The following is a 24,481-nucleotide window of genomic DNA, read 5'->3' as shown; positions in this document are numbered from 1 at the left end:
GAAAAGGGAAGCAAACTTGGTAACACGACAAATAGACATCTCACCAAGCACATTTATATTGTGACAGGTAGCCTAGAGAGAAATAAAATGAAACAAAATGGTGAATGTATCATGGCACAATAAAGAACCGTTTTTTTCCCTTCACCTGTCGCGGTGAACGTTACTCTCGTCTCTGATTGGCCAGCAAGCCTCACTTAACCCCGCCTCTTGCGTCACAAGCCCCTTGATTGGCTAGCCGGCTTCAACCCGCCCCCCCTCACGACTCCACCACAGCTGCTGACCAAAAGCTGTCTTTATAAAAGCAACTTTTCCTATAAAGGTTAGTAAAACAACCGGTTTTCAACACCAGATCCACCTAGTCGTCATTTTGGGCCATTTTTCCTTGTTTTCTGTCACTTTCCAGGCTCAACGATGAGTCACTTCAAGGAGCGATTTGTGACTTTGCTCCATGAGAAGAACTTTGTCACCGACCAGCTGGCGAAGCTGGAGCAAAAAACGGGAATGAAACGAGAATATATCGTCTTGGGTACGTACGCCCGCATACTTGCTACAACCCCCTTTGTGTTTTAAACTCAAAAACAAAGAGACAAAAACGATGACGTTTAGAAATAAAAGCGACCCCTTCGACATCAAGCTAGCAAGTTTGTATGAGCTAGCCATGATGACGTCACACATTTGCACATGTTGGACTTTACTGCTAGTTTTCGCTTCCTCTTGGGTTAATTACAGATACAGGTTCTAAAAGTCCTGTACTTAAATAGAGGTATTTGGAGAAAAAAACAGTTTTTGGGAACTTATTGAACTTCAAAAATGCAGACCGGCATGTACAGTAAGTACATCATCAAAATGGTCGTCGATTAATTTGATGACCAATTCGATTAACTCCTTATCTGACTGCAATGATAGGTCTCTATACACTCTTTATATATTTGTGATGTTCTTACACTATGTACACATTCTTCATTGCTGTTAAATGATCACCCCTCACGCACACACACACACTAAATAAATGAAACACCACTCCCAGCTGGTCCCACGAGTATTTTTATCACCCTCCAGAGTTGCAAAGCTCGGCTGGTATTTCATTCCGCTCCACCACATCGTATTCCGTCCCCCCCGGGTGCTCCATTTTGTCTGTATCTGCATGTCAAATATTTACATATTGTCACCAGTGTTATGACTCATGTTTCAACACGGAGCCACTGAGAAAGTTTCAAGCCGCCTTTTGATTTTCACTGTTTGCGCTTCTCCTCATCCTGCTGGCGATACGCCGACGTGTCAGTCAAGTTGCTGATTAAACTTTGCCACCCACTCACTTCCTTTGTGAAACTTGTACTCTGCTTTTGCAGGTGTCTTGGGTTTGGTGGGACTCTATCTTCTCTTCGGCTACGGAGCGTCCTTGCTGTGCAACCTCATCGGCTTCGTCTATCCGGCGTACTTTTCGTATGTTTCGGCAACACCTCCACATCGCTGCTTTTGTTTTTTTTGTCATTTGCTGATGAGTGATTTGCACGTCTTTTGAAGTATCAAAGCCATCGAGAGCACGGTGAAGGAAGACGACACGCAGTGGCTCACCTACTGGGTGGTCTACGGACTCTTCAGCGTCGTGGAGGCCTTCTCCGATCTCTTCCTCTTCTGGTTTCCCTTTTACTACGCCGGGAAGGTACTTCAGTTTGCGTGTGGACATTGCGCCCTCTAGTGGACAATACTGGTAACGCAGCAGCTGTTGTGGTGAAAATAGTTAACTGCTCTATTGAAAAACAAAAAACTCCTTTTAAGCTTCCATCAAGGTAGAACAACGCACGTTTCCATGGTTACGAATACGCCATCTTGAATTGTGTGATTGTTGACAAACGGCGTCTCCACGCAGTGCGTCTTCCTCATCTGGTGCATGGCTCCCATCACATGGAACGGCTCGGACATCTTGTACAAGCGCGTCATCCGGCCTTTCTTCCTGAAACACCAGGCCGCTATGGACGGCGTGGTGACCGACCTGAGCGCCAAGGCCAAGAGCGTGTCGGAGAGCGTCACGCAGGAGGGTGAGATACCCACAGTGTACATGCAAGTACCACCGCGTTTTATATCTCCGGCATGCCAGCGGCCGCAGCTGCCTCCTGTCCCGCACGCCAACCCCGGCAAGCGTCACCTAACCTGCTCGTATGCCATCTTCACGCTTGGCAATGCTTATTAAAAAAAAAAAAAAAGTAGGTGCTTGGCTACTTCTGGGTGGCAGAAAGTCAGTGACTACCGCTAAATGTTTTATATTTTTAAAAGCAATATCGTCTGAGGTTTCGCCACCCAAAAGTGCATGCAGTCCATTAAACAGTGGTACCTCAAAGGTAAGTTGACTGCTTTGAGGTACCACTGTATTGCTCAAGTGAGGCTTTTGAAGAAAAAGAATTCTATAAAATGTCTTTCTCTTTTATTTTTTAGCTGTTAATCGGGCTCTGAACCACAACAAGGACCAGTGAGGATCTTGGGAACACTAGTTTGTGTGAGAACGTGTGTATGAGTGTAAGAAGATATGTATGTTTTTGTTTGTCCCAAAAAAAAAAAAAAACCCAACTTTGTCACTTTATTGCCATGGGTACGATCCGCATCACATTCACCACTCCCGCAAGATGTTGTGCATTACTGAGCCATGTCACTTTGGAATCGAAATGATGAAAAAAAAAATAATGCCACATTGGTGTTCCGTTTCCAAGCACAGCTCGCACATTTTTTTTTTACTCCCTCCCATCTGTCAAGTGATTATGAAGACGTAATAAACTGGAAATATGATCAACTGTCAGATATTTCTCACTCTGCTTTTCATTCGCTCCTGGTGACAAAAGGCTCCAGCTTTGTTTTCCCTCGATGTATCTATCACCTTCTTCTTTTCAGCTGCCCTGTCAGCCATCGCCACAAGCCTCGAGAGCACATTTACGAAGCTTTCACTCGACCTAACTGCCCGGATGCTAATTTGTGTTTGGCTGAGTTCACGCTCGAGAGGCCTTCAATGGGACGTCCTATTGTGCCAGGCTCTGCAGAGAATGCGCAAGAAATGGTCCAGCCAGGCCACGTGGACGCGCACACGCCATCCCGTGCGTGTGTTTGTGCGTGTGCGTGTATATAATGCACTTTATTCATCACTCAGTACTGTAACAAATGTTTTTGATATTGTTGCAAGGCCTCGTGATGAGTGTTCCAAGTGCACGACAAACCATCGACACCATGTAAGTCATGCCTTCTGTAATTCAACAAAAATTTTTATTCACTTCACTGGTTTCTTTTATTTCAAACAAGTTGTTTTAGGTTCATTACCTGACATGTTTCGGCGGTTTCTTCCGCCTTCATCACAGATGTGATAGTGACGCGTCTTTATCAGCTGATGGACGAAGGCGTGGCTTACCTGTCAGATTTGACAGGTGAGTCACGCCCTCTGCTGTCCCTTCTCCTCTCCAGAATGCTGTTCCAGGTTGCAGAGTATGCTGTATGCTGCGTTCTGCCTGGGTGAGTTTGTGGCGTGACATATTGTGAATCCATTTATCGTTGATATGTGTGTGCCTTCTTTTGTGCGATGAGTCTGTCCAATTTCCCGATGTGTCGATTTTTTGTGGCAACGAATTCCTGTTCGTGTATATTATCTAAATGTCCGTGTCGTGTTGTTTCTGTGTTATTGTCCAGGTGTTTGAATTGTTCCGTCAGCCGCTGTAGTTCATCGTTAATGTTGTTGAGTTTGTTGGTTGTGCGCCGTATCCGTTCTTTGACCAGACTCATCCGCACTCTTCTGAGAATCCTTTCCGCATTCCTGGTCGGGATTGGGTTCTTGATTGTCAGGCTGGCCGGCGTAGATTGAATCTCAGGTGGTTCCTGTAGCGAGCTCGTTTTTTCGTCAGCTTTTCGAGGAGGCGAAATTCCTTCACGCAGTTCTCTCCATAACTTCTTCGTAATAATTGTACTAAGTTCATCTTAGTACGAAACATGTCAGGTAACGAACCTAAAACAAGTTGTTTGAAATAAAAGAAACCAGTGAAGTGATTAAAAAAAGGAAAAACAAGATTAACTTAGTACAATCACTAAAAATAATGTTCTTGGACCATTACGTATGTGTGTAGTTCCTCCGATCATCGACAGAGGGCGGCAGAGTATCAGCTCCTACTGATGGTGAGTCATACGTTCCAAAATAAAAAGTTGTGCCCTTTGAAATAACGCTATAGTCCGTGTTGATGTGGACCGATATGACCACGTATCCAATAACAATAATTTAGTCATTTCACTTCGGGTTAGCAACGCTTCCCTTGCTGTCCTCGGTTCTGAAGGCCTTTCCGACGTCGCTGTCCGCAGTGCTGATTCAGCGCTCAACAAACCGGAAATGATTTTGCGACGCGCCCGTTCAAAAGCGACATTGGCGTGCCAAGCTAAGGATTGATTAGGGGGAACGTTATGAATATAGAGACACACGGTCACTAAATGGTCCCTTAATGAATAAAATAAATACATTCATGGCCACCATTATGAATAAATTAAAAACGAAGTCAAGGCCTCGATTGAGTCCATCTACACGTTGATGAACACTTAGGACTACTACCCTAGTTAATGTAAAAGTTTGAGGAGCACATTGAATGTTTTTTTTTTCTAGATTTTTATTTATAGTATTTTCACCGACCGTTGCATATGGTGCTATTTATCAGCACAGGACGTGAGCGATAAGGGAAAGGAGGACGTGTAGCCCCTCCCACGTCAGAGTGGGAGAGGCAAAAAGAGAGAGACGGAAAGAGAGACGACGAGCAGGAGGAGGAGATAGATAGATGGTGCGTGAGAGTGACAACTAGGAGAGGGGGCAAGCGACCGTGGCGGAAACCGGGACGACGATGAGCTGGACGTGAAAGCGGGTTCACGATGCTTTAAACCAAAAAATCTCTTGTCTCTTTTCTTTTGTTAGTTTTTTTTTTTTTTTACTTTTTTTTTTTTTAACCCAACCGACATTTCTACCTCCTCGCCTCGCTTTTGCGCTCGTGACGACGACGAGGAGACGCACACGCAGGTGCGACCATCTCACACTCACGCACACGATTGTATGTTGTGGAGCCATGTTGGAGCGATGTGTATTGCAGGAGACAATCTTTCGTTTATTTGAGGGGAGGATGTTGGGGGGGGGGGGGGGGGGGGTGTCACCCTTGCCAAAAATAATGCTACCTCTGTGAGATGGCGCTGCTCCGGTATTTATGAATGAGCTCTGTAATGGCGCCCCCTTGCATCCTTCCTTCTTTCCTTCCCCTCCATCCATCCTTCTTTGCAGCCTTCCTTCCTCCCTTCTTTGTCATCGTGACGCATGAAGCTGCTCCGTGATGACTGTGTGACGGTGATGATGGTGGTGATGGTGATGATGATGGTGGTGGTGGTGGTGGTTGTTAATCCTCCCATCTGGATGTCTATTTGAAGCTGCACTTTATGGCGAGACATATTGCACCAAAAAAGTCCAGCACTGTGAATACTTATTCAAGTGCGTTTCACTTTAGCATGGATTTATTGACATTTAAAATGTAGCAAAAAAATGACATTATGTAGATTTAATTAGGGAAATTGACACTCCATAACTTTGAAACCGTTTTTGGGACACTGTTCATCACTATGGCACTAATGCTATTGCTCTTTGCAGAGGATAAAGAATGAGTGATTTAAGTTGCCTGTTGCATATGCTTTTGTTCAATCCATTGCTTAAAGGGATTTTAGAAACCCAACAAAAATGCTATTTAGCGTTAAGCTAGCAGGCTAAAACGCATATGTTTGAAATAAGCAAGGTGTTAGAATTCGGATGCTTTTTTTTTTTTTTTTTAACAACCTCCACCCCCTAAAAACAAACAATTGTGCATTTCAGGGTGAACACGTGGAGGATTTTGTGTTAATTAGACACATTGGTGCCGCAAGCTGCTATTTCCTAGCACTGTTTCTCATGACTTATTTTTTTTTCTTCTTCCAATCCCATGCACGACATGGCCTTCATCCCGGTTACATCACGTGCCATCCAGAGCAGGATTCCCTCTCTTTGTTTGCCATCTGCGCTGCATTCAGTCGCGGCTCGAGCGGAATTAGTGAGCAAAAAAAAAAAAAAAAAAAAAAAGCGGGCGAGTGGATCCAAGTGGTCCGCCTCGCCTCCCATCTGTCACTGCGGGCAGCTGCGTCACATGCATGCATTTTTTGTATTTCTATCCCAATTTTTTAAAAATAATTTGTTCCCTCAAAATAATGACAAAGTGAAGAATTTTGAGCAAATATTATGTAGACTTATTTCAATAACATTTTTGATTACACAAATGATCACAATTAAATGAAATTAAATGAAAAAAAAATGGCCTGCATGTGACCCACTGGCCATACTTTGCTCACCCTTGACAAAACATTTCAAAAGTCAACCTGAATTATTTGCGGTTGCACTGTAGGAAGGTAAAAAGAAACGTGAAATGCGAATGATTGCTCCGTATTAGCGACGCGGGTGATCCAACGTGAGTGTTTATCATGACGAGTTGCGGTATTAGCAGCTTCTTAGCGAGAGATGCTCCGGGTCAAGCTAATACGCGGCGCTAATACACACGGCTACACACTAATTACACCGCACTCTTACACGCAGTCACGTCACGTCTGACTCCTCGTGTTAACCGACTCAGGAAGACGATGATGTTGTCACACCACTGAACATAAGGACCCTTGTGAAGACTTTGTGAGTAATGGACACCTCCCCGCCTTGTAATTACTGTGCTGATCTGCTCATGTGGTGCATGCAGTGAAGTCCATAAATCGAGCTGTGGATTATTCTGCAGAAGATACTCGAATTTTGATCAAAACAAACTGAAGTTCAGGTCAACAAATCTAAAAAAAAAACACAATTTTGTTTTTGCAGCGAGAAGAAGGCAAGCAGGAACTTTACGTCTTGGGAATTGGGTCAGTGCGGACAGACTGAAGAGGCTAAGCTCGGTGATTAGTGACTAAACCGAGACTACGGCGCTACAATCTTGTCTAACGTGCACAAGCACGAAATCTATTGAGCAACCTGCGGGTCGTGGGCCACAAATGGTTTGTTAGGTTCTTCAACCCGGTCCATTCATTGGTTCATTTTCTGGGTAGTTTGTTGATAGATTGGTTGACTTGTTCATCTGCTCGTTAGCTACTTTTGTCGGTCGGCCCACACATAAATGTGTTTGTGTTGTGTTTGCGAGAGCAGCACTTGCGGTGGCGTGACGGTGACGAAAACGCTGGCTGTAGTGAGTCACGAGGAGGAAGGGGAGAGGAAAAAAAAAAAAAAAAGAATCGCACATTCCTCCCACGGCATGCTGGGAAAGAGGCTGCAGTTACACACATTAGTGTGTATGTGTGTGTCTAAAGCTGTTGATCCTATTTGGCCAGCGGCGGCTCAAATAGGCGTGCTCGTCTACTGTATATATCCGCCGCATTCCAATATCCCCCGATTAAAAGATGGATACCTCCGCACACGGCGTGTGGTTTTAATCAGGCTCTTGATCTGCGAAGGCGGCCATTGTCTTTTATGTTTGATGCTAATGCGTCGAGTGGCTCTCGCCCGGCAAATTATTATGTGCATATTTAGCCACGGCGGAAGGTGACATTTCCCGCCAGCTGGGAAATAAGAAAGGAAGGAAGCATAGATGGATGGATGGATGGATGATGTTTTTTGTGTGCCAAAGCTATCTGCTAATGGAGCACGAATGCAGAAGATGCATTTGTAGCATTAATTCATTAAAAGGAGCTGTGTACGCGCTTTTCAAGTGGGACAGGATGGGAGTGGGTTGCCAGGAGGGGGAAAAAAAAAACAGCCGGGCTCGCATGTGTGTCACCTGTGTGTGAGTGTGTTGATGGCTAATTTTAGCTGCATGAAAAAGGCGGCGGTGGGTGGGGGGGTTGATGAGTGGCGGTGGCGTCGTCACGGAGCCGGCTCCCAGGAGGAAAGGAAAGCAGGGGGGGGTGGAGGAGAGAAGCCAGACGGATAGACAGACGAGACCCCGCCGTTGAGAAGCTCACAGGCCTTCGCTTATTGATCAAACAGCATCATCACTGCAGGAGAGGAGGGGGGGGGGAGGAGGAGGAGGGAGATGTTCCAGACTCCTCAGTTCAAAGACACCGCCGACCATTTGGGAGATGAGCAGGTTACTTAGGTGCTTCGTAGTCTGATGGTTAGTTTGTGTGTTGGTTTGTGGCTAGCTTATTTGGTAACATTTGAGATATGCTGTAGGTGCTGCTGTTCTGGTTAGCAACAGTTGCAGTCACCTCTTTAACGTGTGCATGGAGGAGGATTGCGCAATGTCCGTTTGGCCGGTGGCAAGCGTATTTTGTTCCGTAGTCCCGCTTTGTATGTTGCACAGAACTGACCGCCGACCGCCATTTTGCCACCGCTGGAAGAGACGCGCATAATGCGAGCGCTCGATGCATTATTTATTTATGCAGCGGTTGGATGCAGGCTTTAAGGTCCCATAATAGGCTGCTTCACGAAGATGCCTCTGTAATGAAACAGAAGATCGGCATCCATGCTTGCTGGGACTGATTTCTGTTTAACCCGAAGCCAACTCTCCTCAGGTGTGACAGTGTCTGAAGGCTGAAAGGCGGGGGCGCCAGAATGCCGGAGCAGAGCAACGACTACCGCGTGGTGGTGTTCGGGGCGGGCGGCGTCGGGAAGAGCTCCCTGGTGCTGCGTTTCGTCAAGGGCACCTTCCGCGACACCTACATCCCCACCGTGGAGGACACCTACCGCCAGGTGATAAGCTGCGACAAGAGCGTGTGCACGCTGCAGATCACCGACACCACCGGGAGCCACCAGTTCCCCGCCATGCAGCGCCTCTCCATCTCCAAGGGACACGCCTTCATCCTGGTCTACTCCATCACCAGCAAGCAGTCGCTGGAGGAGCTCAAGCCCATCTACCAACAGGTGAGCTTGTCTTTGTCTTTCAACCAAAATGGCTGCCTCAGATGCTGATTCTGGACCGCTGGTTCTCAGGTGCTGGCCATCAAGGGCAACGTGGAGGCCATCCCCATCATGCTGGTTGGCAACAAAAGCGACGAGACCCAGCGCGAGGTGGACACCAAGGACGGCGAGGCGCAGGCCAGCCAGTGGAAGTGCGCCTTCATGGAGACGTCGGCCAAGACCAACCACAACGTGACCGAGCTCTTCCAGGAGCTTCTCAACCTGGACAAGAAGCGCAACATGAGCCTCAACATCGACGGCAAGCGCTCAGGGAAGCAGTCGCGCGCCGAGAGACTGAAGGGCAAGTGCAGCCTCATGTAAACGACGGCTGGAAAGAAGGACGACCACGCAAACAGGAACCCCACCCCCACCCCCCACGTCATTCGCATCATCTCCCATCTCATGACTCGGCGTTGGTTTAACGCCGTGGATCGGATCGTCCGACGGGAATCCTCTAATCCGCCCTCCACATACTCATCGTGTAGACAAACTAAAGGTTAAGAGCTTGTTTTTTTTCCTGTGAGGTGGGAGAGCATGAACCACACAAGAAGGATGTAAATAAACGCCATGTACGACCAGACCCCGCCCCCACCCTGACGAGAAGAAAAAAAACCAACAACCCCCCTCTCCTCATTCGTCAGCCCAAGTGGTAACGCACACACGACGCAACAATCCTTTTAAGACTCTTCGGAAAGCGTGACGCATTTAGGGAGCGTCGGGAAACCGGAGCGCTCCAGCAACCTCGTCTTACCTTGCTTGCTTTTTCCTCGAGACCAATCGCCAAGCTGGTGAGACTGGACGGGAATTCGGGGCGTTTCTGAAGGTCAAGAATGTCCACTTTCGTTTTGTTGTTTGCCTTGTTTTTGATGCTTTAAGTCAAAACACACAAAAAAAAGCACACGACTATAACAAAAAAAAAAAAAAAGTGATGGATGTATTTATTTTCCTTGTGCAACCTAAATCTGTATTATTTGGATTGTTACTTCCTCATCTCACACTTTACGATTCTTATTTCACACAGAGACCCGGTGACGAGTTCATCAACGCGAGTGTCTGGCGCGACGTGTAAATTGGTTCTCGCATCTTTGAACGCACAAAGACCCCGCAAAATTGCAACATCGAGGCCGTAACAGAAATCTTATTTTGCCTTCCACACAGAATTCACGTACGACATCCACAAATTCTGATGACGACCCGATCGATTTTTTACGCAGAGCCCAGCAAAAGAGCTAAAGGAGCCGCTTTCACGCAGTGACACAGCAAAACAGAAGTGAGTGTCAAACATTTTAACTTCACGAGGCATTCATAGTCCGCTCAACACACACATTGCACTTTATAACACAAACACACGTTTGCATACATTGAAGACAAAAAAGCACAATACATTTTCCTATTTCTATCTCTTTTATTCTATTCCCTCCCCCCCGACACCCCACATCAAGCTAGCAGTCACTCTTACGAAAGCAACAACATAACACAAAATTCAATCAGACTAATGACGCCGTGAATATACCTGTTAGCTAGCAGCTGCGCTATTCGCGGCGCTTGTTAGCGCGCCAGATTGTCGGCTAACGGCGTTTGTTGGGCTGACGTGTTTGTTGTGCGGGTGGGAAGCAGAGCGAGAGAAAGCTATGAATAGGAAAGGGGTGTGAAAGACGGAGGCACTAATCTGCCTGTGCATAAGGCTCCACGCATGCACGTGTTATATGGAAACAAAATGGCCGCCCACCAATCACTTGGATAGGGTCGTGAATTTAAACCTGATATATCGCCCAAACTAGGGTTAAGTCCCAAATTCCCCAAAACACTTTATCATTTCAAATTCATTTTACATTAGCCTATAGCTTAGCATGTGCAATACTCACAACTTTAGTGATTACTAGTGACTGCTACGACACCAATAAACCAAGTTCAATAGGTCGCAAAGACACACAAACACTATGATTTAAAAATTAAAAACTTAAGTACACAAAGTAAAGTTAGACCTATAATGTGCAGTGGCGCTAACGTTATTGATGAGAAGTTTAAAATGACATTGTAGTGCTTCTGATTGTTGTTTCTTCCTGCAGTCCACAATCCCCCACGGCCATTTTATATCTAATACAGAATAGTGATTGAGCTGTGAAATTATTCCACACCAATAAACTTGTCCGACTTCCTCTACCAGCCGTCTGTCCTTTTTCGCTGATTGTTGGGGGCGGCATGGGAATCACCAAGAGAGATTAGCAGGAAGTTCCTGGCTACAAATCAATTGAATCACTACTCTGTATTAAATATCAAAATAAGCAGCAGAGCATGTGTGTGACCACAGCACCAATTCATCAAATTGCCAAATTTGATGAAAAAGCTAATGTAGCACCGCCCCAAGGCTTGGGTGTTCCGCAGGGAACGATCCCGCTGCCACCAATATTTTAACTGTTAAATTTATTTTGACTTCAACACACAATGGTCCAAAATGGCCGCCGACCAGATCTTTAGACCACCCCAAATCCAATCTTCAACCCAAACAGTTCAAAATATTAACTTGAAAATAATCCGTTAAAATCCGCAGTAGTCATAGCGTGTACACTCAGCCTCCTACTTGCGTACATTCGCTATGGTTACATATTCGATGCTGTCGTCTGCATGAGTCACCAACACGCCCACGCACACACACACACACAAATGTACACAAGGCCGTTAGAAATCCATTCATGCCAATGTTCCTCACATACAGGGATTCATCTTTTTATTTTCTTCATGAATTGACGAGTAGGTTGCACTGCTCACAGGTCCTTGTAGATAGTTGTAAATAAAGAGTGAGACGCAGATTCTAAAGGCGCAACCGGGAAATTTGTACGGAGCCCGGAGAAGATTGGGGGGGGGGCTGAAACCGGTTGATAATCAGTGAGACATGGACACTTGTTTTGCGGCCTGTGGTGTCACAGGTTGCCATGGCGACACGATCTGTCGATCGGATCCATCATAGGAAGCGCATTTTTTTATTTTTTATTATTTAGGCGCTCCTCCGGGCTCTTCATTCCCGCATGCTCCCCCATTTTTTGGGTGTTCTTGCCAGCATGAGAACAAGGACACAAACTGTGAATCATCTTTTGTCTTTTTCTAAACTTGCAGCGCAAAAGGAAAAAATAAAATAAAATATTTTGATTTTGCGGATGATTTTTTTTTTGGGCACTTCATGTTTTTTTTTTTTGTATTATTGCCTTTTTTTTCAAAACCAAGTTAACTGAACTAATTCAGATGTATAGATATTTATTCTAGCAATAGTCTTCCTATTAAGATATACTGTGCTGATGCATCCTCTGAATAACTGAAAATAACATACAGTATATATATAAATATAAAACTATAGATGATGATAATAATCAAATCTGCAAAATGATTTTCCTAATAAAATTGTGAACTTGAACCTTGTCGCCTGCCTTTTCTTCCCCATCATGGTGCATCATGTTTGCATATTCAAACAACTCCAAAGTGAAATAGAAAGAAATGTGACGTCACTTTCAATCTTTACGAAGGTGCAAAGTGGGGAATCTCAAAATCTGGTTGCTTGTTTGACAAAAGACTGCTGGCAATAGCATAATATAATTTGAAGTGGGCTTGCTCGGTGTGTTTGAGGCAGCAGAGAAGATGCCGACTGCACGCGCACTGGGAAATCGAATCTCCTCATTTGCAGCAGTTGCGCATGGAAGCGATGGAAACCACCACGCCCTCCCACTCGCATGACGTAAAACAGGAATTGTCATCGGCATCAGAATTCACAGCCCACGCGTTGAACTCCCCCCCCCCCCCCTCCTCCCTCCCAGCCGCCCCCACCCCACCCTTAACTGGTCACCCACCGTCGCGCTGTTGCCATGGAGACGGTGTGACGTCGACCACGTTTTTTGCGCGGCGCCTGACCCCCGCTGAGGACAATTTTTGCGGGTGTTATGGTGATCCGAATGACGGTAGAGTGTGCCCCCTCAACTATCGCCGCCCTCGCCCTGTCAGCCCCAACATGGCTGCCGGTTTGGCTGAGCACCGCATGGAGATGCTCTATCAGCATCCTTCAGGAAGCGCATGCAGCACTCTTGTTTGTGCAGAAAGAAAAGGAGCGCCCCCCCCCCATCCCACACACACCCGCAAGTCGCTTTCAAAGGATGTCAAGCACAAATTGGATGAGAGCGCTCTCTTGTGACAGAACAGAGCACTGCAGGATCAATAATCATGCGCTTTAAAAAGGGTCCAAATTGCTCTTATTTTTGACACAACTATTTTATTTTTTCAACAAAAAAGAATCAATCTAGGAATCCATAATTGTTTTTTTTTTATTATTATAACCCAAAACAACTTAACTATTTGGGTCACGACAAAAAAAATCAGCCCTTTTCTGTGTTTAACTTAATTTCTCCAAATCTTTTAGGAGCCAAAGCAAGAAATATATTTTTAATATTTTTTTTACTTAATGCATTCTGACAAGGCGTGCCACAGACACACGTGTGAACAGTTTTAAATCGTCTTTTACTCGTTGATGTACTGGCTGGAGGGATGGACAGACGCTAGGGGGAGCGAGGAGGAGGAAGACGAAGAGGGGGAAGAGAGAGGAGGGACGGAGGGAGGGAGGCGTTTGGCTCCTTGTCGACGGCAGCAGAGGCTGCAGACGAAACAGCCCGACTGGCCCTTTAAATCGCCACTAGCGCATTCCGAGGTGAGTTGGGCCACATTAATCGCTCCTTTTATGATCACGATTTCCAATGCCTGTATTTCCCACACCTATATGCACGCACGCGCACGCACGCTGAAGCCCTTGCCTTGCCTTGCCTTCCACGGCCCGCCCCCTCCATCCCCAAGCTGTCCGTAGCGGCGGAGGCGGACTCCATCGGTGTCACGAAGCCGGATTTCCCCAGCCCATCGCCGGCTAGGAGAGACCGCTGCTGCCGGTGTTGGACTCTGTCTGGCTGCGTGGAAGATTCTTTACTCACACAAGTAGGTCCTTTTTGCAAAATAGCTAGAGGCATGTGGCCATTGTGGCTTTTAAATGTCTGACCCCCCCCACCCCCCCTCATTTTAGCTAAGTGACACCCATCAGGGCCTGTTGCAGGGACCCCCCCCCCCCCCCCCCAAACACACACACTCGTGCTTATGTGCGTGTTTTGTGTGCGTGTGTACAGACTGTGGACATGCAAAAAGGGACACACTGTTCCAGCCCTCCAAACCCCCGCATTGTGCTTCTCGGGCACGGGGCCTGCATGCGTGTGCACCGTGCACATCGGTTCCGAACCGAAGGCCCCTATGCATCGATACACCATTAGTGTGTGCGTGAGCGCGCGCGGGTGCGAGTGTGTGCGTGAGAGTGTATGCGCGCGCGTGACTTTACGGCACGTCAGCTTTTTCACAAATCGTAATGGATGTGTGCGTGCGTGCGCGCGCATGTGCGTTGTAATCTTCCAAACTCAACCAATTCATGCTTGCACAGGGAAAGTTTGCAGAGGATCAACAGGCTGAGCGCATTAATTATGACAGCGAGCCATGCAATTAAATATTAATAATGAAAAAAAAATCAGAGCGCGGAATTCAAATGAATTGAGCATTTTAATTCATGTAAAAATAAATATTTAAAGAATAACCATGGTTTTATGAGACAGTGATGTCATCACATTATAAAATAGGTTTTATTTCATGAAAAATTGCACATGAAAATATACAGAAGACAAATGAAGAGCCCATGCAGTCAGACAAAAAGGCAAAATGCTGAATGAAGGTTTTTTTTTCCCTTCCGTCTCTCTCACACTTAATTAAAAACAAGTAAGCCCAGAGTTTCAGAGTAGAGTAATTAAACTGGATTCTCCTGAGTCAAGAGGTTGACAATAGCAGCGAGTCCGACACAGTTGGGTACACTTCACCATCCAGTAACGCAAATGATGAAGTTTTGGTACACACACGTTATTTACTCTCTCTTTCTTTTACACAGTTTTCTGCAGTTTTGGCGCATTCTGATGGATAAGTATGTCCACCACTAATAATATCGCCCAGGCCAGGAAACTGGTGGAGCAGCTGAGGATCGAGGCGGGGATTGAGCGGATTAAGGTAATGCATGGATTTGTATTTTTTATAAACACAATTATAAAAGTTTCATGTTGATCCCATCAGGTGTCCAAAGCGGCCGCCGACCTGATGAGCTACTGCGAGCAGCACGCTCGTAGCGACCCCCTGCTGGTCGGCGTTCCCACGTCCGAAAACCCTTTTAAGGACAAGAAGCCCTGCATCATCCTATAGCCGCGCTCCACACACACGCACACACATGCACGCACACACACAAACACATACACTCCTGAAATAGCCTCTCTGGAAAAGCGCCATACGGTCGGAGTAAAGATGGTTGACGGTCGTGTTCTTTTTTTCCCGATCACTGTGGTTGAGATCCGTGTGAGCCAAGGTGCTTTGGTCTAATGTTCACACAATGCTGGTCAGCTAGCTACGAGTATCATCAGCATTTATTTTGGGGGCGGAGCCAAGGATTGGTAGGGCGGAGCCAAACAGGATGGAGGAGTTCGGGCGTGGCTTATGTGCATTGTTGACGTTTTGTCTTAAGATAAACGTGCAATGAACAAGATGGCGTTTTTTTTTTTTTTTTAAACGTTTTCTTAACGCTGTCATGTGTACAAAGTAGCTACAGAATAGGGGCACAAAGTTGACCTTTCATTTTCCGGTAGCATCAGAAGCAACTTTCATCCTGTCGGGAATGTCGTCGGTCCATCACTTTTCCGGAATGGACATTTCCTGACACCTTGAAATCCGATTTGGAATTGTTGAAACGTACAAAATCCTTTCAATGTACAAAGAACAAAGCCCGATGAAAATGTTAAAACTTTCCCGCCCCCCAAAAAAACCCCTCCCTGCTTCTAGTTTCGATTTAAACGCAACTGCCTCCTTTGCGTTGACTCTAAAAACAACAAAGAAACAAAATCAGTGTACAAACTTTCATTCATCTTTGTGATCAGTTGAAAAGTGGCCATTTTGAGTTTTGAACAAAGCGTCATGCAACTTGCTCATTTTTACCTTGCATTGTGTTTGGAACGTTACAAAATGCAACAAAGTTTGGATTTGTTGAAATTATTTTTTCTCGGGTAGCTGTTCAGCGAGCAAGGTAGTGACAAAATGGGGGGATGTAGTCGCCCCATATTTTTTATTTGAACCTTAACTGATTGGCGGCCATTTAATATCGCGCTTTCTGATTGGCCCATTGTCCGTCTGCATACTCGTCGTGCGTGTGTGTGCGTGTGTGTTGAGAAAAAAACTTACATTTCATACTTTTCATATCAAAACATCACAGAATCCGCCGAGACCGCCTTGAGATTTGAATTTAGATTTTTTTTTTTCGGGGGGGGGGTTATTTTTATTGCCTTTACTGATGACTGCGAGGAAAATCTATTTTTTTGTTAAGTGTATCTCTAATGTGCCATACATACATAAATCATGTATTTCCTCGCATACTGTTAATATTTTGTGGATATTTGTTGTTGAAGAAAAAAGATATTGACAAGTAGATAACATTAATAAAAAGATGATATAACAGACTTACTCTTTTTTTTTTTCCTAACAGAACATCCGGGCTTTTTTTTTATATTACCCATGATTCATCGTGCTTTAATGGGTAAAAATTAAATCACGTGTGGCTTTTGCATAAATCTTTGCAGAAAAGCATTCCCGAAATCGTTGTGCGGATGTTCCAATCAGAACATGATGATTTATTTATTATAAATTATTATTCCATATGGACAAGGAAAAGAGTGGAACCGGATGGTTCGGAATGGACTCCAAACAAGACCACAGTAAGTGCATTCATTATTGCAAGAACTTCTGAAGTGATAAGACTCGTCCAATTTCTGTTTTTATTGCACTTTTCCTCTGCAAGAAGATTGTCATAGTAGTCAAACGACATTTTGGAATCAAAATAATCGTCACAAATCAAATGACAACGAACTAAAGTTCATGCGTTTCAATGGGCGCAGTTTGTTTTTACTTCACTCGGTCGCCCTCTTGTGGCGTAATTTGGAAGTAACCCCAAAATCTTCTTTGCTACGTTGCCACAAAAATAGATCCTTTTTAAAAGGCAAATTAAATAGATGAGGCACTGTGGGTTGCATGCTCAGAGTGCAATGTTGGCAGTGTTGTCCCACTTCCTACTAAATCTGAAACAGATGAGTCATTTGAAGAAAATAATTTATTCAAGTCAAATAGGCAGCACATCATATAGTACATTTCTAGTTCATGTTGAAGGCACAGATATGATGATGAGAATACCAAAATGTCCTTTACAGTTCTTGCGTGCGTCAGTACAGTACTCAGGAATGCCACGCATAGTTTGACCACATTCCTGTCGGCTTCTCAGAAACGTGCACTGAGCTCGGCCTGGTTGAGCAAGCCTCGGTGAGGAATATTCTCCAGTCTGCCTTTGTTGAATGTCCCGAGTTCCAGCCTCGGATTTCTTTGTGTGAGAGTTCAAAGTTCATCTGGGCGCAAAGCCGCAAATATTAGTGTTTTTATTTCAGTGTTCCTGCAGGACCAGCTCCGGGATCCACTGGTCCACACTCTCCTGGCAGTAGGTGCCAACTTCCCGAAGATGACAATGGTCAGCGTGGGGGTTCTGTAGATAAAATACCATACATAAACCAAGCAATTCGGTCAATCAATCAGTCGTGCCCCAATTTGAAACCACTCAAGTGCACGTGGTCCTACCGTGACCAGGATGCAGTGTATGTCTCCGTCTTGTCGTTGGTTGTCGTCGTCCGCGTCGGCGAGCAGCTGACGTAGTCGTCGAAGCCCGGACACGCGTAGGATGGTGATGCTGCTGTCGCGGCAAAACGCCTGCAATAGCGTGAAGTGGATCTGCAGAGCCACGTCAGCCTCGTCGCCGTCGGCGGCCAGCACGCATAGAACCACGCTATCCGGGTCCCTGGAGAAGGTGAGATTTGTTATTGTACGTGCGGATTGCAAAACTTAGCCATAACTGCAATTCAATTTTATGGGCTGAACTCACGCATTGAGAAGCTGAGCGGACTCGTAGATGCCGATCGTCAGGCACTCTTGTTTCTGAGCCGCCACCAGCAGCTCCTCCAGGGCCACGCCAATGGACTGCATACTGATAGAAGATCAGAAACACCGGTTAGCATGTTGCTAGCACATGCATTTGTTTGATATTTGCGTTAGGAGGAAAATGCATCTAAATAAGGAGACTATGGACATGCATTAGTTGTTTGAGTTGCAGCAAAATGGCCGCCAATGGCCCCCGAGCCGCCGGTTGGTCACCCTTGCTTCGTAGTCATGTGACTTCCCCGAACCAAGCAGGTTAAGTGGCACTAAATAAAATTATTATATTTATATGATATTAAGAATGCGTTCGAAAAGTTAATACTAGGGAATAACTTCAAAAGTAAGATAAATAAAAAATAAAACGATACGTGTCACGGTTGTCCCGGCGACCACCGAGTTTTCCCCGACTTGAAACGGATAAAAGCGAGTGAAAAACGGCTGGTGAGCTCACCTGTTCTCCGTGACGCTGGAAGTCAAGGTGCCCTCCGGGGTCATGCTTGCAGGGAAAAACAAAAAACGCGAGTGCACATTTGCTGTGCTGCAACTTCGCAACACCTTTTTTTTTTTTTTTTTGCACAGGGAAAAGAAAGGGGGCGGGACCGAAACCTGTACTGCGTTGTGATTGGCTGAGCCGTCTCTTAGTTGCTTTGTTTCTTTGACTTTTTTTTTTCCTCCTCTTCTGTCATGTTGATGTCAGCTGACGTAACAATGAGCGTTTTCTGCTTTTGAATTTGCTGACTCTGATTCTTTAATTTTAATTAACGTCAGCGTTTGATAAATGCACGTGTAAAATAAAACAATTCTTAATCTTTTAAATGATTAATCTATGTTTTATTTACATAAAGTCATCTCCACTCTTTATGATGTGCAAAATATTAAGGCCCAGCCGATGCATGGTCTGATATTTGGCACAGTAAAATTCTGATTATACATATGAATTACAAGCAGAACATTTGACTATTTTGCAGACTTTACAACAATTTTGTGATGTGTTTAAAGAGAATCAGCAAAAAAAAAAAAATCATCAGGTTTTTAAAATAATTAATATGAGATGATAAAATCAGCCGGGCCTTACAAAATATGACAGGCAAGAATAACAAGCGATGTCGTCTTGCATTACAATCCCATTTAAGCACCCCCAGTATCAACAGATTACAATCACAATAGCAGCTTGATTGATTGATTGATCATTTTCTTTGCTGGGTTGGGTTAGTTTCGCTAATCCCAGTTGATAAAGATGAAATGCAGATATGATCACCGTCAGGGGTCGTCGAGGGTATCACCATTCATTCATTCACGGCAGAACAGTTCACAGCAAATTTAAACGTGACCGTGTCATGCCTTCAAGGATGGATTATTTAAACTGATACTCAACATAGACGTCATGCGATGCTAGCCTGTTGGTAGCATAAGAAGACGGCGGCCCTCAGAACTCAATCTTGCAGGCGGGGAAAGTGTCGTCCTGCATGGCCACGGTGCTGTTGGAGCCCAGGACCAGCACGTCCAGTTCCTTCTGACGCTCCACCGTCTGCAGGTACCAGTCCTGCATGGACGCCGACTCGAAGGTGGGGATCAGAGTCACCTGATTAAATAGTGGAGGAACCAAAGGACATGCTCAATTTAAAACTGCATAATCATTTTTTTAATTGAACTACCTCTGATTTAATGATTTAAAAACAATGTCAAATTTTAAAATTCTTCTTTTTTTTTAAAATAATTATATAATTATATATAATTTTCACATTATTAGTATGAATTTATATGATTTTTTTTAGACCAATTCCAATATTTGGGAGATTAAATTGAAACAACATTCAGTCCTGGAACTTTACCGACAGCCCTTTGTATGCGTACTGACCTGCGTGGCGTGCTCCCAGCCCGTCTTGGCGAGGAGCAGCGCGTCCAGCGTTTGCCGCATGAGCTTCTCCCTCTCTGGGCAATCGCCGCTAACGACGTAGCAGGTAGAGCGGACGCTCTTGAAGAAGTCCACGCCCACGGTGGATGACGACACTCCGGAGGGGACGTAGGCCAGGTCCACGAATACGCTCACGTCCTCGGCAGAGGAGGGACACCGTGACTCTGATGGCGCCGATTTTGCCGAACGATTGTTGGACGAGCGTGACGACGGCGCGTCCTTTTTCGCTTTCGTGATAACGCTTCCTGGCCGGGTTTTCCCCAGACTCGGCTTTGACGCAGCGTCCGTCGCCTAAGAACAAGTTCAGAAGTTACTTGGGTGAGAGACCTGATCACTTGGTTGCAGTTCTATATTTTATAATAATTGGACAACTAACTCACCCCAGGTGCGGTCGCTCGCCCACCACTGGTTTTTCCTTTTTTCCCACCGGCGTCAGACAGCGGGACAGGCATGGTGGTGTCGGGACGCGGAGGCAGCGGTGGGCTATCCCTGCGCCGGGCGGGAACCGGGTCCCGGGGTAGAGCCTGAAAGCTGCAGACGTTCGTCGGAATACTGCACGATTCCTCCTCGTCCGAGTCCAGGACCACTTCAGCCGTGGTGGACGGGCACTCCTCCATGCAGATGGTTGATTCGTTTGGCGTCACGTCCTTGGCGGCGACTTTGTGGGCGTGGTCACCCGAGTCGGAGTCTGGCGGCTTGAAATGTTTAAACTCGCAAGGGGAAACCAGACACAGGTCCACGTCGTGAGCCGGGCTCTCAAAATGCAAGGCGCCCGGGAGCGGAGCCCGCCCCGTTTCGGACCTGATGGGCTTCTTGGACACAAAGCGACCGCCGTTGGGATGGTGGGCGGTGTCGTCCGCCTCCCGCTGACTCCCCGAGGTGGGTCCGTGTTCCAAAGACATGGATAGCGACTCGTCCACTTCGGTGGACTGAGGCGAGCTCACCTCTGCTGGCATGGAGTGAGTGGAGGTGGTGGTGGTGGTTGTGTTGGCCACCGAAGGGGACGGGTCGGAGGCGCCGACCTTCAAAGGTCCCAGAGAAAGGGAAGTCGGGTCTTTCTCTCTGGGGTTGGGCTTGGATGGGATGCCGGTCTGGGCAGGTTCTGGCTGTTCCTGGGTCTGCAGCCTGCTTAGGGTGTCGCTGTTGCACCACTTGTCATTCGGCGACAGACAGTAAGGAGTGTGGCCGGCGCTGTTGGGTCGGGAATCCGGGGAGCTCTGCCCGACCGTCCTCTCCTCTGAGGTGACTTGGTTATCCGAGGACGATCGCGAGGGCGGGCTGGTTCTCAAAGCGCCGTCCAGGAGGGTGTACTCTGTGGGGGTCAAGTCCGACTCGGCGCTCGGGTCGTTCTTTGGCGTCAACTTCAACGGGGCTGGGAATCCCACCACTTTTGCCGGTGGCTTTCCAAGCTGGTCCGGAATCTTGGCACCCTGCAGCTGGGCTCCTTCTCCAGGCTTTTCCGTGGCCGCCTTTTCACATGTCTTTTTCTTCCCATTAACCGTCATCACCTCTGTTTTTTCTGTTTCCTCCTGAAATTTGATCAAATCAGCCGTCAGAACTTCACTGACTGGTCCAGCTGAGTCGCTTAGTTGCAATTGGGTCTTGATGTCCTTTGCGGGTGTCTTCTTTGTCTTTTTGGGTGTCGTTTTGGAGTCGTTTTTGGCGTCTTTTTTGAGCTTAGTTTTGTTGTCAGTCTTCGGTCTGGATGTGAGGGTCTCCTTCTTCCCGCCAGCGTTCCTCAAGACCACATTTTCCTCCTTGCCACTTTGCTTTGCGTTCTTTTTGGCATCCTTAGCGCTGGCTTTCTTGGAGCCGTTCTTGATGACCAGTAGTTTCCCCTTTGTCTCTTTTCCCGTTTTGGCGGGCACCTCCTTCCCTCCTTCTTGGCTCTCTGCTCTTTTTGTCTTCTCGCTATATCCAATCCTTTCCAGGTCCCCGGTGGTCACCGTAGGTTTTTGAAGGAACGGCAGGTTCTTGAGCTTCTCTAAACCTTGCAGCAGTTTAGCCTGCGGAGTCACGCCGGGAAACAGAACCCGGACCACCTTCTCGTCGGGGCACGCCGGGTGCCACACGAGGAGGGCGGACACCGACGCGAGGGCGGCGAGCGGGAGCCCTTGAGGGGACGTGCAGTCGGGCCACTCTCGCATGAACGTCTGGTACTCCTGGCTGGTTTTGGCTGGGCTGAGGATGTACAAGTCCAGCTGTCCCACGCCCATCTTTTGGAAGAGGGTGATGGGCTCGGGGGGGGGCAGCGGCGCTCGAAACATGGGCCGGGCTTGGATGTCTAACTTCTTTAACAGGCGGACGGTTCGAGCTGCCTGGTTTGTTGTCTTCTCTGCGTCGTCCGCACCTGGTGATTCAAACAAAAAAGTCAAACTCCACAGCTACGTTTAATGCCAAATATTTGGAAATCTTCAACTCACATGACTGTAACTTCTCGGGAGCGTTAAAGAAGACCACCCCAAGCTCCGGGGAAATGAGCTTCGCCGACCCCTCGTCCTTCATCGTGTCCAACTCCGTCTCAGCCAACTTCCTCTCCAGAAAACTGTTGATGCCGCCCAGGTTGTCGGCGTCGGCGTGGGTCAGCAGCAAGGCGTCCACGCGGTCCAGGTGGCGCACCAGCTTCCAGAAGCAAGCCTGCGGATCCGAGCCGCCGTCCAGCAGTACCGTGAAGCCGTTGACGGCGAAGAAGGCACAGTCGCCCAAGCCCGCCGGGAAGGCGTAGCAGCACGGACGGGACAACTTGAGGAAGCCCACCGTGGCAGGCGGAGGCAGGAGTTCAAAGGGGGACGCCGAGCTCGCCATTCCGATTCCTATTTGGGTACACGTGAAGGGCGACGCTGTTGATGAGGAAGAGGGGGCGTGGTCTTCATTTGAAAACTGAAGGATAAAACAGACTGTTCACTTTGTGTATGTTGACCCAATACTTTTGTCCACCAATGCTTATGGGTGGGGTGCAGGGCTCTATTGTTTTCACTCCACTTTATTGCCTAACTTCCTTCCTTCCTTCCTTCCTTCCTAAACTTGGCAGGTTACCATGACAACAGCCATCAGTGGATAAGGCCTTCCCTTGTTGGATTTGTAAGTTGAATTTCATTTTTTTTTTGGTCCACTTTGATTTCAGCTTTTATGTGCAGCTGCAGAGAGGAAAAAATGCAATTCCAGTATTTTCGATATTGACCCCGCTAGACAGGGAGGCCATTGTGTTGCGAGGCCGTGTGATGAGAAAAGAATTTCCGCGAGCCGACAGGCTTCAAATCGGAATCCCAAGGAGCAAATACCTGCAATCGTCAACAACACTTTGCTACGTGCACTTAAGCGGAAACGTCGGGCCTCGGGCTCATTAAAAGTTGATGCGTCGCTGGAAAAATGCTTTTGACAAGCAGAGAATCTCGCTCCCGTTCAACAGTCACTTCATTAGGTACATTTCCGCCGCTGAAAGCATTGTGAATGCTTCATTATGCATTCACAGTATGCATGAACTGTACTTAAACATATTTTTTAAAGTAAAATTTCTAAATAAAATGTTAGCATAAGCTCTCAAATAGTTCTTTGAAGTTAACACAATTTTAGATTGACCTCTAATCGGCTGTCTTTTTTTTTTTTAAAGCCAGATGGCAATCATTTACAAGGAGTATGTTCTTTATCCTCTGCAAAGAATGACTCGTATTACTGCCATACTAAGAAGCCGAGAAAAGAGCTTCACCTCCAGTGTGGCGTCTTGATTCTTATACTGCCCCCAGGTGGCAAAGAAACACACCTCAGAGTGATCCGCATAATTGTCTTAGGTACAACAAAAATGCTTTGATATTTTTTTTATTATATTTCCTTGTGTCCTCTTACTATAGATTTTTTTTATGACAATTCCATTCATTTTGGGATTTGATGAGGAGCAAATTAAACTCAAGATACCATTGTACTGTTATTGGAGATTGTGTAAAGCTCATATTATAAAATGTGACGGTCATATTTATACAGTCGCTTTAATAACTAGACACAAATGCACTGATTAAGGTTTCTCCTTTGATAATGTATGATTTCTATCGCTGCTCTGTTTTTCCAATAAATAAAAATACGACTAAGGTCGGATGCTGCGATGACGTACACTCCATCCTCCGATGTCGCAATCAAGCCTGTCTTTGTGCGTCTCGCTCGGTTTTGATGATTTGTGGAAAATATAGAAATATGAATAGAAGACGTACCTGTGTGGATGGATTTAGTCCGATGAGGACGAGTAGCGAGGGTTCTTTCGGCGTCCCGCTTTTTCCTCCTCCTCCTCCTCTTCCTCAGCCTTCCTCCTCCTCCTTCTGTAACCGGCCGCTGCTGGACGCCATGTTGGATGACGCTAGTGACGTCATCGCATATTGTCTAAAACTATGTTTATCTAAAATTCTAAATCAACATCCCATAAACCAGTCAATCTAATGTGTGTATTTTCATGATATTTATGTCTACATTTTTATGTTTTTTGTGGTGCATTTATATGATTAATATTTTCTATTGTCTTGTTGTCAACTGGGTGTTTTTCACCAACAAGGTCTCTC

The 24,481-nt window shown here is 46.4% G+C and overlaps 5 protein-coding genes across 10 annotated transcripts; 3 read left to right on the top strand and 2 right to left on the bottom strand.

The window, feature by feature from the left end:
• Nucleotides 1–180: 180 nt before the first annotated feature.
• Nucleotides 181–2,791, top strand: LOC125981109 (receptor expression-enhancing protein 6). Of its 3 annotated transcripts, none has more exons than XM_049740968.2 (6): nucleotides 181–319; nucleotides 404–526; nucleotides 1,350–1,443; nucleotides 1,525–1,663; nucleotides 1,871–2,061; nucleotides 2,434–2,791. In XM_049740968.2, the coding sequence occupies exons 2-6, from the start codon at nucleotides 412–414 to the stop codon at nucleotides 2,438–2,440; spliced, it is 546 nt and encodes a 181-aa protein (XP_049596925.1). In that variant the 5' UTR covers nucleotides 181–319; nucleotides 404–411; the 3' UTR covers nucleotides 2,441–2,791. The 3 variants fall into 3 exon arrangements, with proteins under 3 accessions (XP_049596925.1, XP_049596924.1, XP_049596926.1); XM_049740967.2 differs by having other exon boundaries at nucleotides 182–319; nucleotides 1,871–2,039; XM_049740969.2 differs by lacking the exons at nucleotides 181–319; nucleotides 404–526 and adding an exon at nucleotides 679–829 and having other exon boundaries at nucleotides 1,871–2,039.
• A 620-nt stretch (nucleotides 2,792–3,411) lies between these two features.
• diras1b (DIRAS family, GTP-binding RAS-like 1b) lies at nucleotides 3,412–12,134 on the top strand. 3 transcript variants are annotated; one of them, XM_049740959.2, is made up of 4 exons: nucleotides 3,424–3,492; nucleotides 4,098–4,146; nucleotides 8,566–8,914; nucleotides 8,984–12,134. In XM_049740959.2, the coding sequence occupies exons 3-4, from the start codon at nucleotides 8,606–8,608 to the stop codon at nucleotides 9,269–9,271; spliced, it is 597 nt and encodes a 198-aa protein (XP_049596916.1). In that variant the 5' UTR covers nucleotides 3,424–3,492; nucleotides 4,098–4,146; nucleotides 8,566–8,605; the 3' UTR covers nucleotides 9,272–12,134. The 3 variants fall into 3 exon arrangements, with proteins under 3 accessions (XP_049596917.1, XP_049596916.1, XP_049596915.1); XM_049740960.2 differs by lacking the exon at nucleotides 4,098–4,146 and having other exon boundaries at nucleotides 3,412–3,492; XM_049740958.2 differs by lacking the exons at nucleotides 3,424–3,492; nucleotides 4,098–4,146 and adding an exon at nucleotides 4,672–5,026.
• Nucleotides 12,135–13,484: 1,350 nt separating this feature from the next.
• Nucleotides 13,485–16,506, top strand: gng7 (guanine nucleotide binding protein (G protein), gamma 7). 2 transcript variants are annotated; one of them, XM_049740998.1, is made up of 4 exons: nucleotides 13,485–13,637; nucleotides 13,781–13,915; nucleotides 14,901–15,016; nucleotides 15,080–16,506. In XM_049740998.1, the coding sequence occupies exons 3-4, from the start codon at nucleotides 14,936–14,938 to the stop codon at nucleotides 15,203–15,205; spliced, it is 207 nt and encodes a 68-aa protein (XP_049596955.1). In that variant the 5' UTR covers nucleotides 13,485–13,637; nucleotides 13,781–13,915; nucleotides 14,901–14,935; the 3' UTR covers nucleotides 15,206–16,506. The 2 variants fall into 2 exon arrangements, with proteins under 2 accessions (XP_049596955.1, XP_049596954.1); XM_049740997.1 differs by having other exon boundaries at nucleotides 13,734–13,915.
• Nucleotides 16,507–17,135: 629 nt separating this feature from the next.
• gadd45bb (growth arrest and DNA-damage-inducible, beta b) lies at nucleotides 17,136–18,631 on the bottom strand. Its single transcript, XM_049740977.2, has 4 exons — nucleotides 18,474–18,631; nucleotides 17,970–18,071; nucleotides 17,669–17,885; nucleotides 17,136–17,576 (listed from the first exon to the last, which is right to left on the bottom strand). The coding sequence occupies exons 1-4, from the start codon at nucleotides 18,515–18,517 to the stop codon at nucleotides 17,478–17,480; spliced, it is 462 nt and encodes a 153-aa protein (XP_049596934.1). The 5' UTR covers nucleotides 18,518–18,631; the 3' UTR covers nucleotides 17,136–17,477.
• Nucleotides 18,632–18,831: 200 nt separating this feature from the next.
• On the bottom strand, nucleotides 18,832–24,304 carry LOC125980965 (microtubule-associated protein 1S). The gene is made up of 5 exons (XM_049740693.2): nucleotides 24,140–24,304; nucleotides 22,361–22,777; nucleotides 20,318–22,287; nucleotides 19,881–20,228; nucleotides 18,832–19,604 (listed from the first exon to the last, which is right to left on the bottom strand). The coding sequence occupies exons 2-5, from the start codon at nucleotides 22,740–22,742 to the stop codon at nucleotides 19,449–19,451; spliced, it is 2,856 nt and encodes a 951-aa protein (XP_049596650.1). The 5' UTR covers nucleotides 22,743–22,777; nucleotides 24,140–24,304; the 3' UTR covers nucleotides 18,832–19,448.
• Nucleotides 24,305–24,481: the final 177 nt, after the last annotated feature.

This window comes from Syngnathus scovelli, chromosome 14 (genome assembly GCF_024217435.2).
Source record: "Syngnathus scovelli strain Florida chromosome 14, RoL_Ssco_1.2, whole genome shotgun sequence".
In the NCBI taxonomy this organism is placed as follows: Eukaryota; Metazoa; Chordata; class Actinopteri; order Syngnathiformes; family Syngnathidae; genus Syngnathus; species Syngnathus scovelli.
The sequence above is the reverse complement of the archived record's forward strand: the minus strand, read 5'-3'. Positions and strand labels throughout refer to the sequence as shown.

Coding starts and splice junctions, on each gene's coding strand:
- LOC125981109 (XM_049740967.2), top strand. CDS start 412: ATGAGTCACTTCAAGGAGCGATTTGTGACTTTGCTCCATGAGAAGAAC. Junction 527..1,349: donor ACGAGAATATATCGTCTTGG/GTACGTACGCCC, acceptor CTGCTTTTGCAG/GTGTCTTGGGTTTGGTGGGA. Junction 2,040..2,433: donor GGAGAGCGTCACGCAGGAGG/GTGAGATACCCA, acceptor TTTATTTTTTAG/CTGTTAATCGGGCTCTGAAC.
- diras1b (XM_049740960.2), top strand. CDS start 8,606: ATGCCGGAGCAGAGCAACGACTACCGCGTGGTGGTGTTCGGGGCGGGC. Junction 8,915..8,983: donor TCAAGCCCATCTACCAACAG/GTGAGCTTGTCT, acceptor GCTGGTTCTCAG/GTGCTGGCCATCAAGGGCAA.
- gng7 (XM_049740998.1), top strand. CDS start 14,936: ATGTCCACCACTAATAATATCGCCCAGGCCAGGAAACTGGTGGAGCAG. Junction 15,017..15,079: donor CGGGGATTGAGCGGATTAAG/GTAATGCATGGA, acceptor TGATCCCATCAG/GTGTCCAAAGCGGCCGCCGA.
- gadd45bb (XM_049740977.2), bottom strand. CDS start 18,517: ATGACCCCGGAGGGCACCTTGACTTCCAGCGTCACGGAGAACAG. Junction 17,886..17,969: donor TCCGCTCAGCTTCTCAATGC/GTGAGTTCAGCC, acceptor CACCTTCTCCAG/GGACCCGGATAGCGTGGTTC. Junction 17,577..17,668: donor TACACTGCATCCTGGTCACG/GTAGGACCACGT, acceptor TTTTATCTACAG/AACCCCCACGCTGACCATTG.
- LOC125980965 (XM_049740693.2), bottom strand. CDS start 22,742: ATGGCGAGCTCGGCGTCCCCCTTTGAACTCCTGCCTCCGCCTGCCACG. Junction 22,288..22,360: donor TCCCGAGAAGTTACAGTCAT/GTGAGTTGAAGA, acceptor TTGAATCACCAG/GTGCGGACGACGCAGAGAAG. Junction 20,229..20,317: donor GGCGAGCGACCGCACCTGGG/GTGAGTTAGTTG, acceptor ACTTGTTCTTAG/GCGACGGACGCTGCGTCAAA.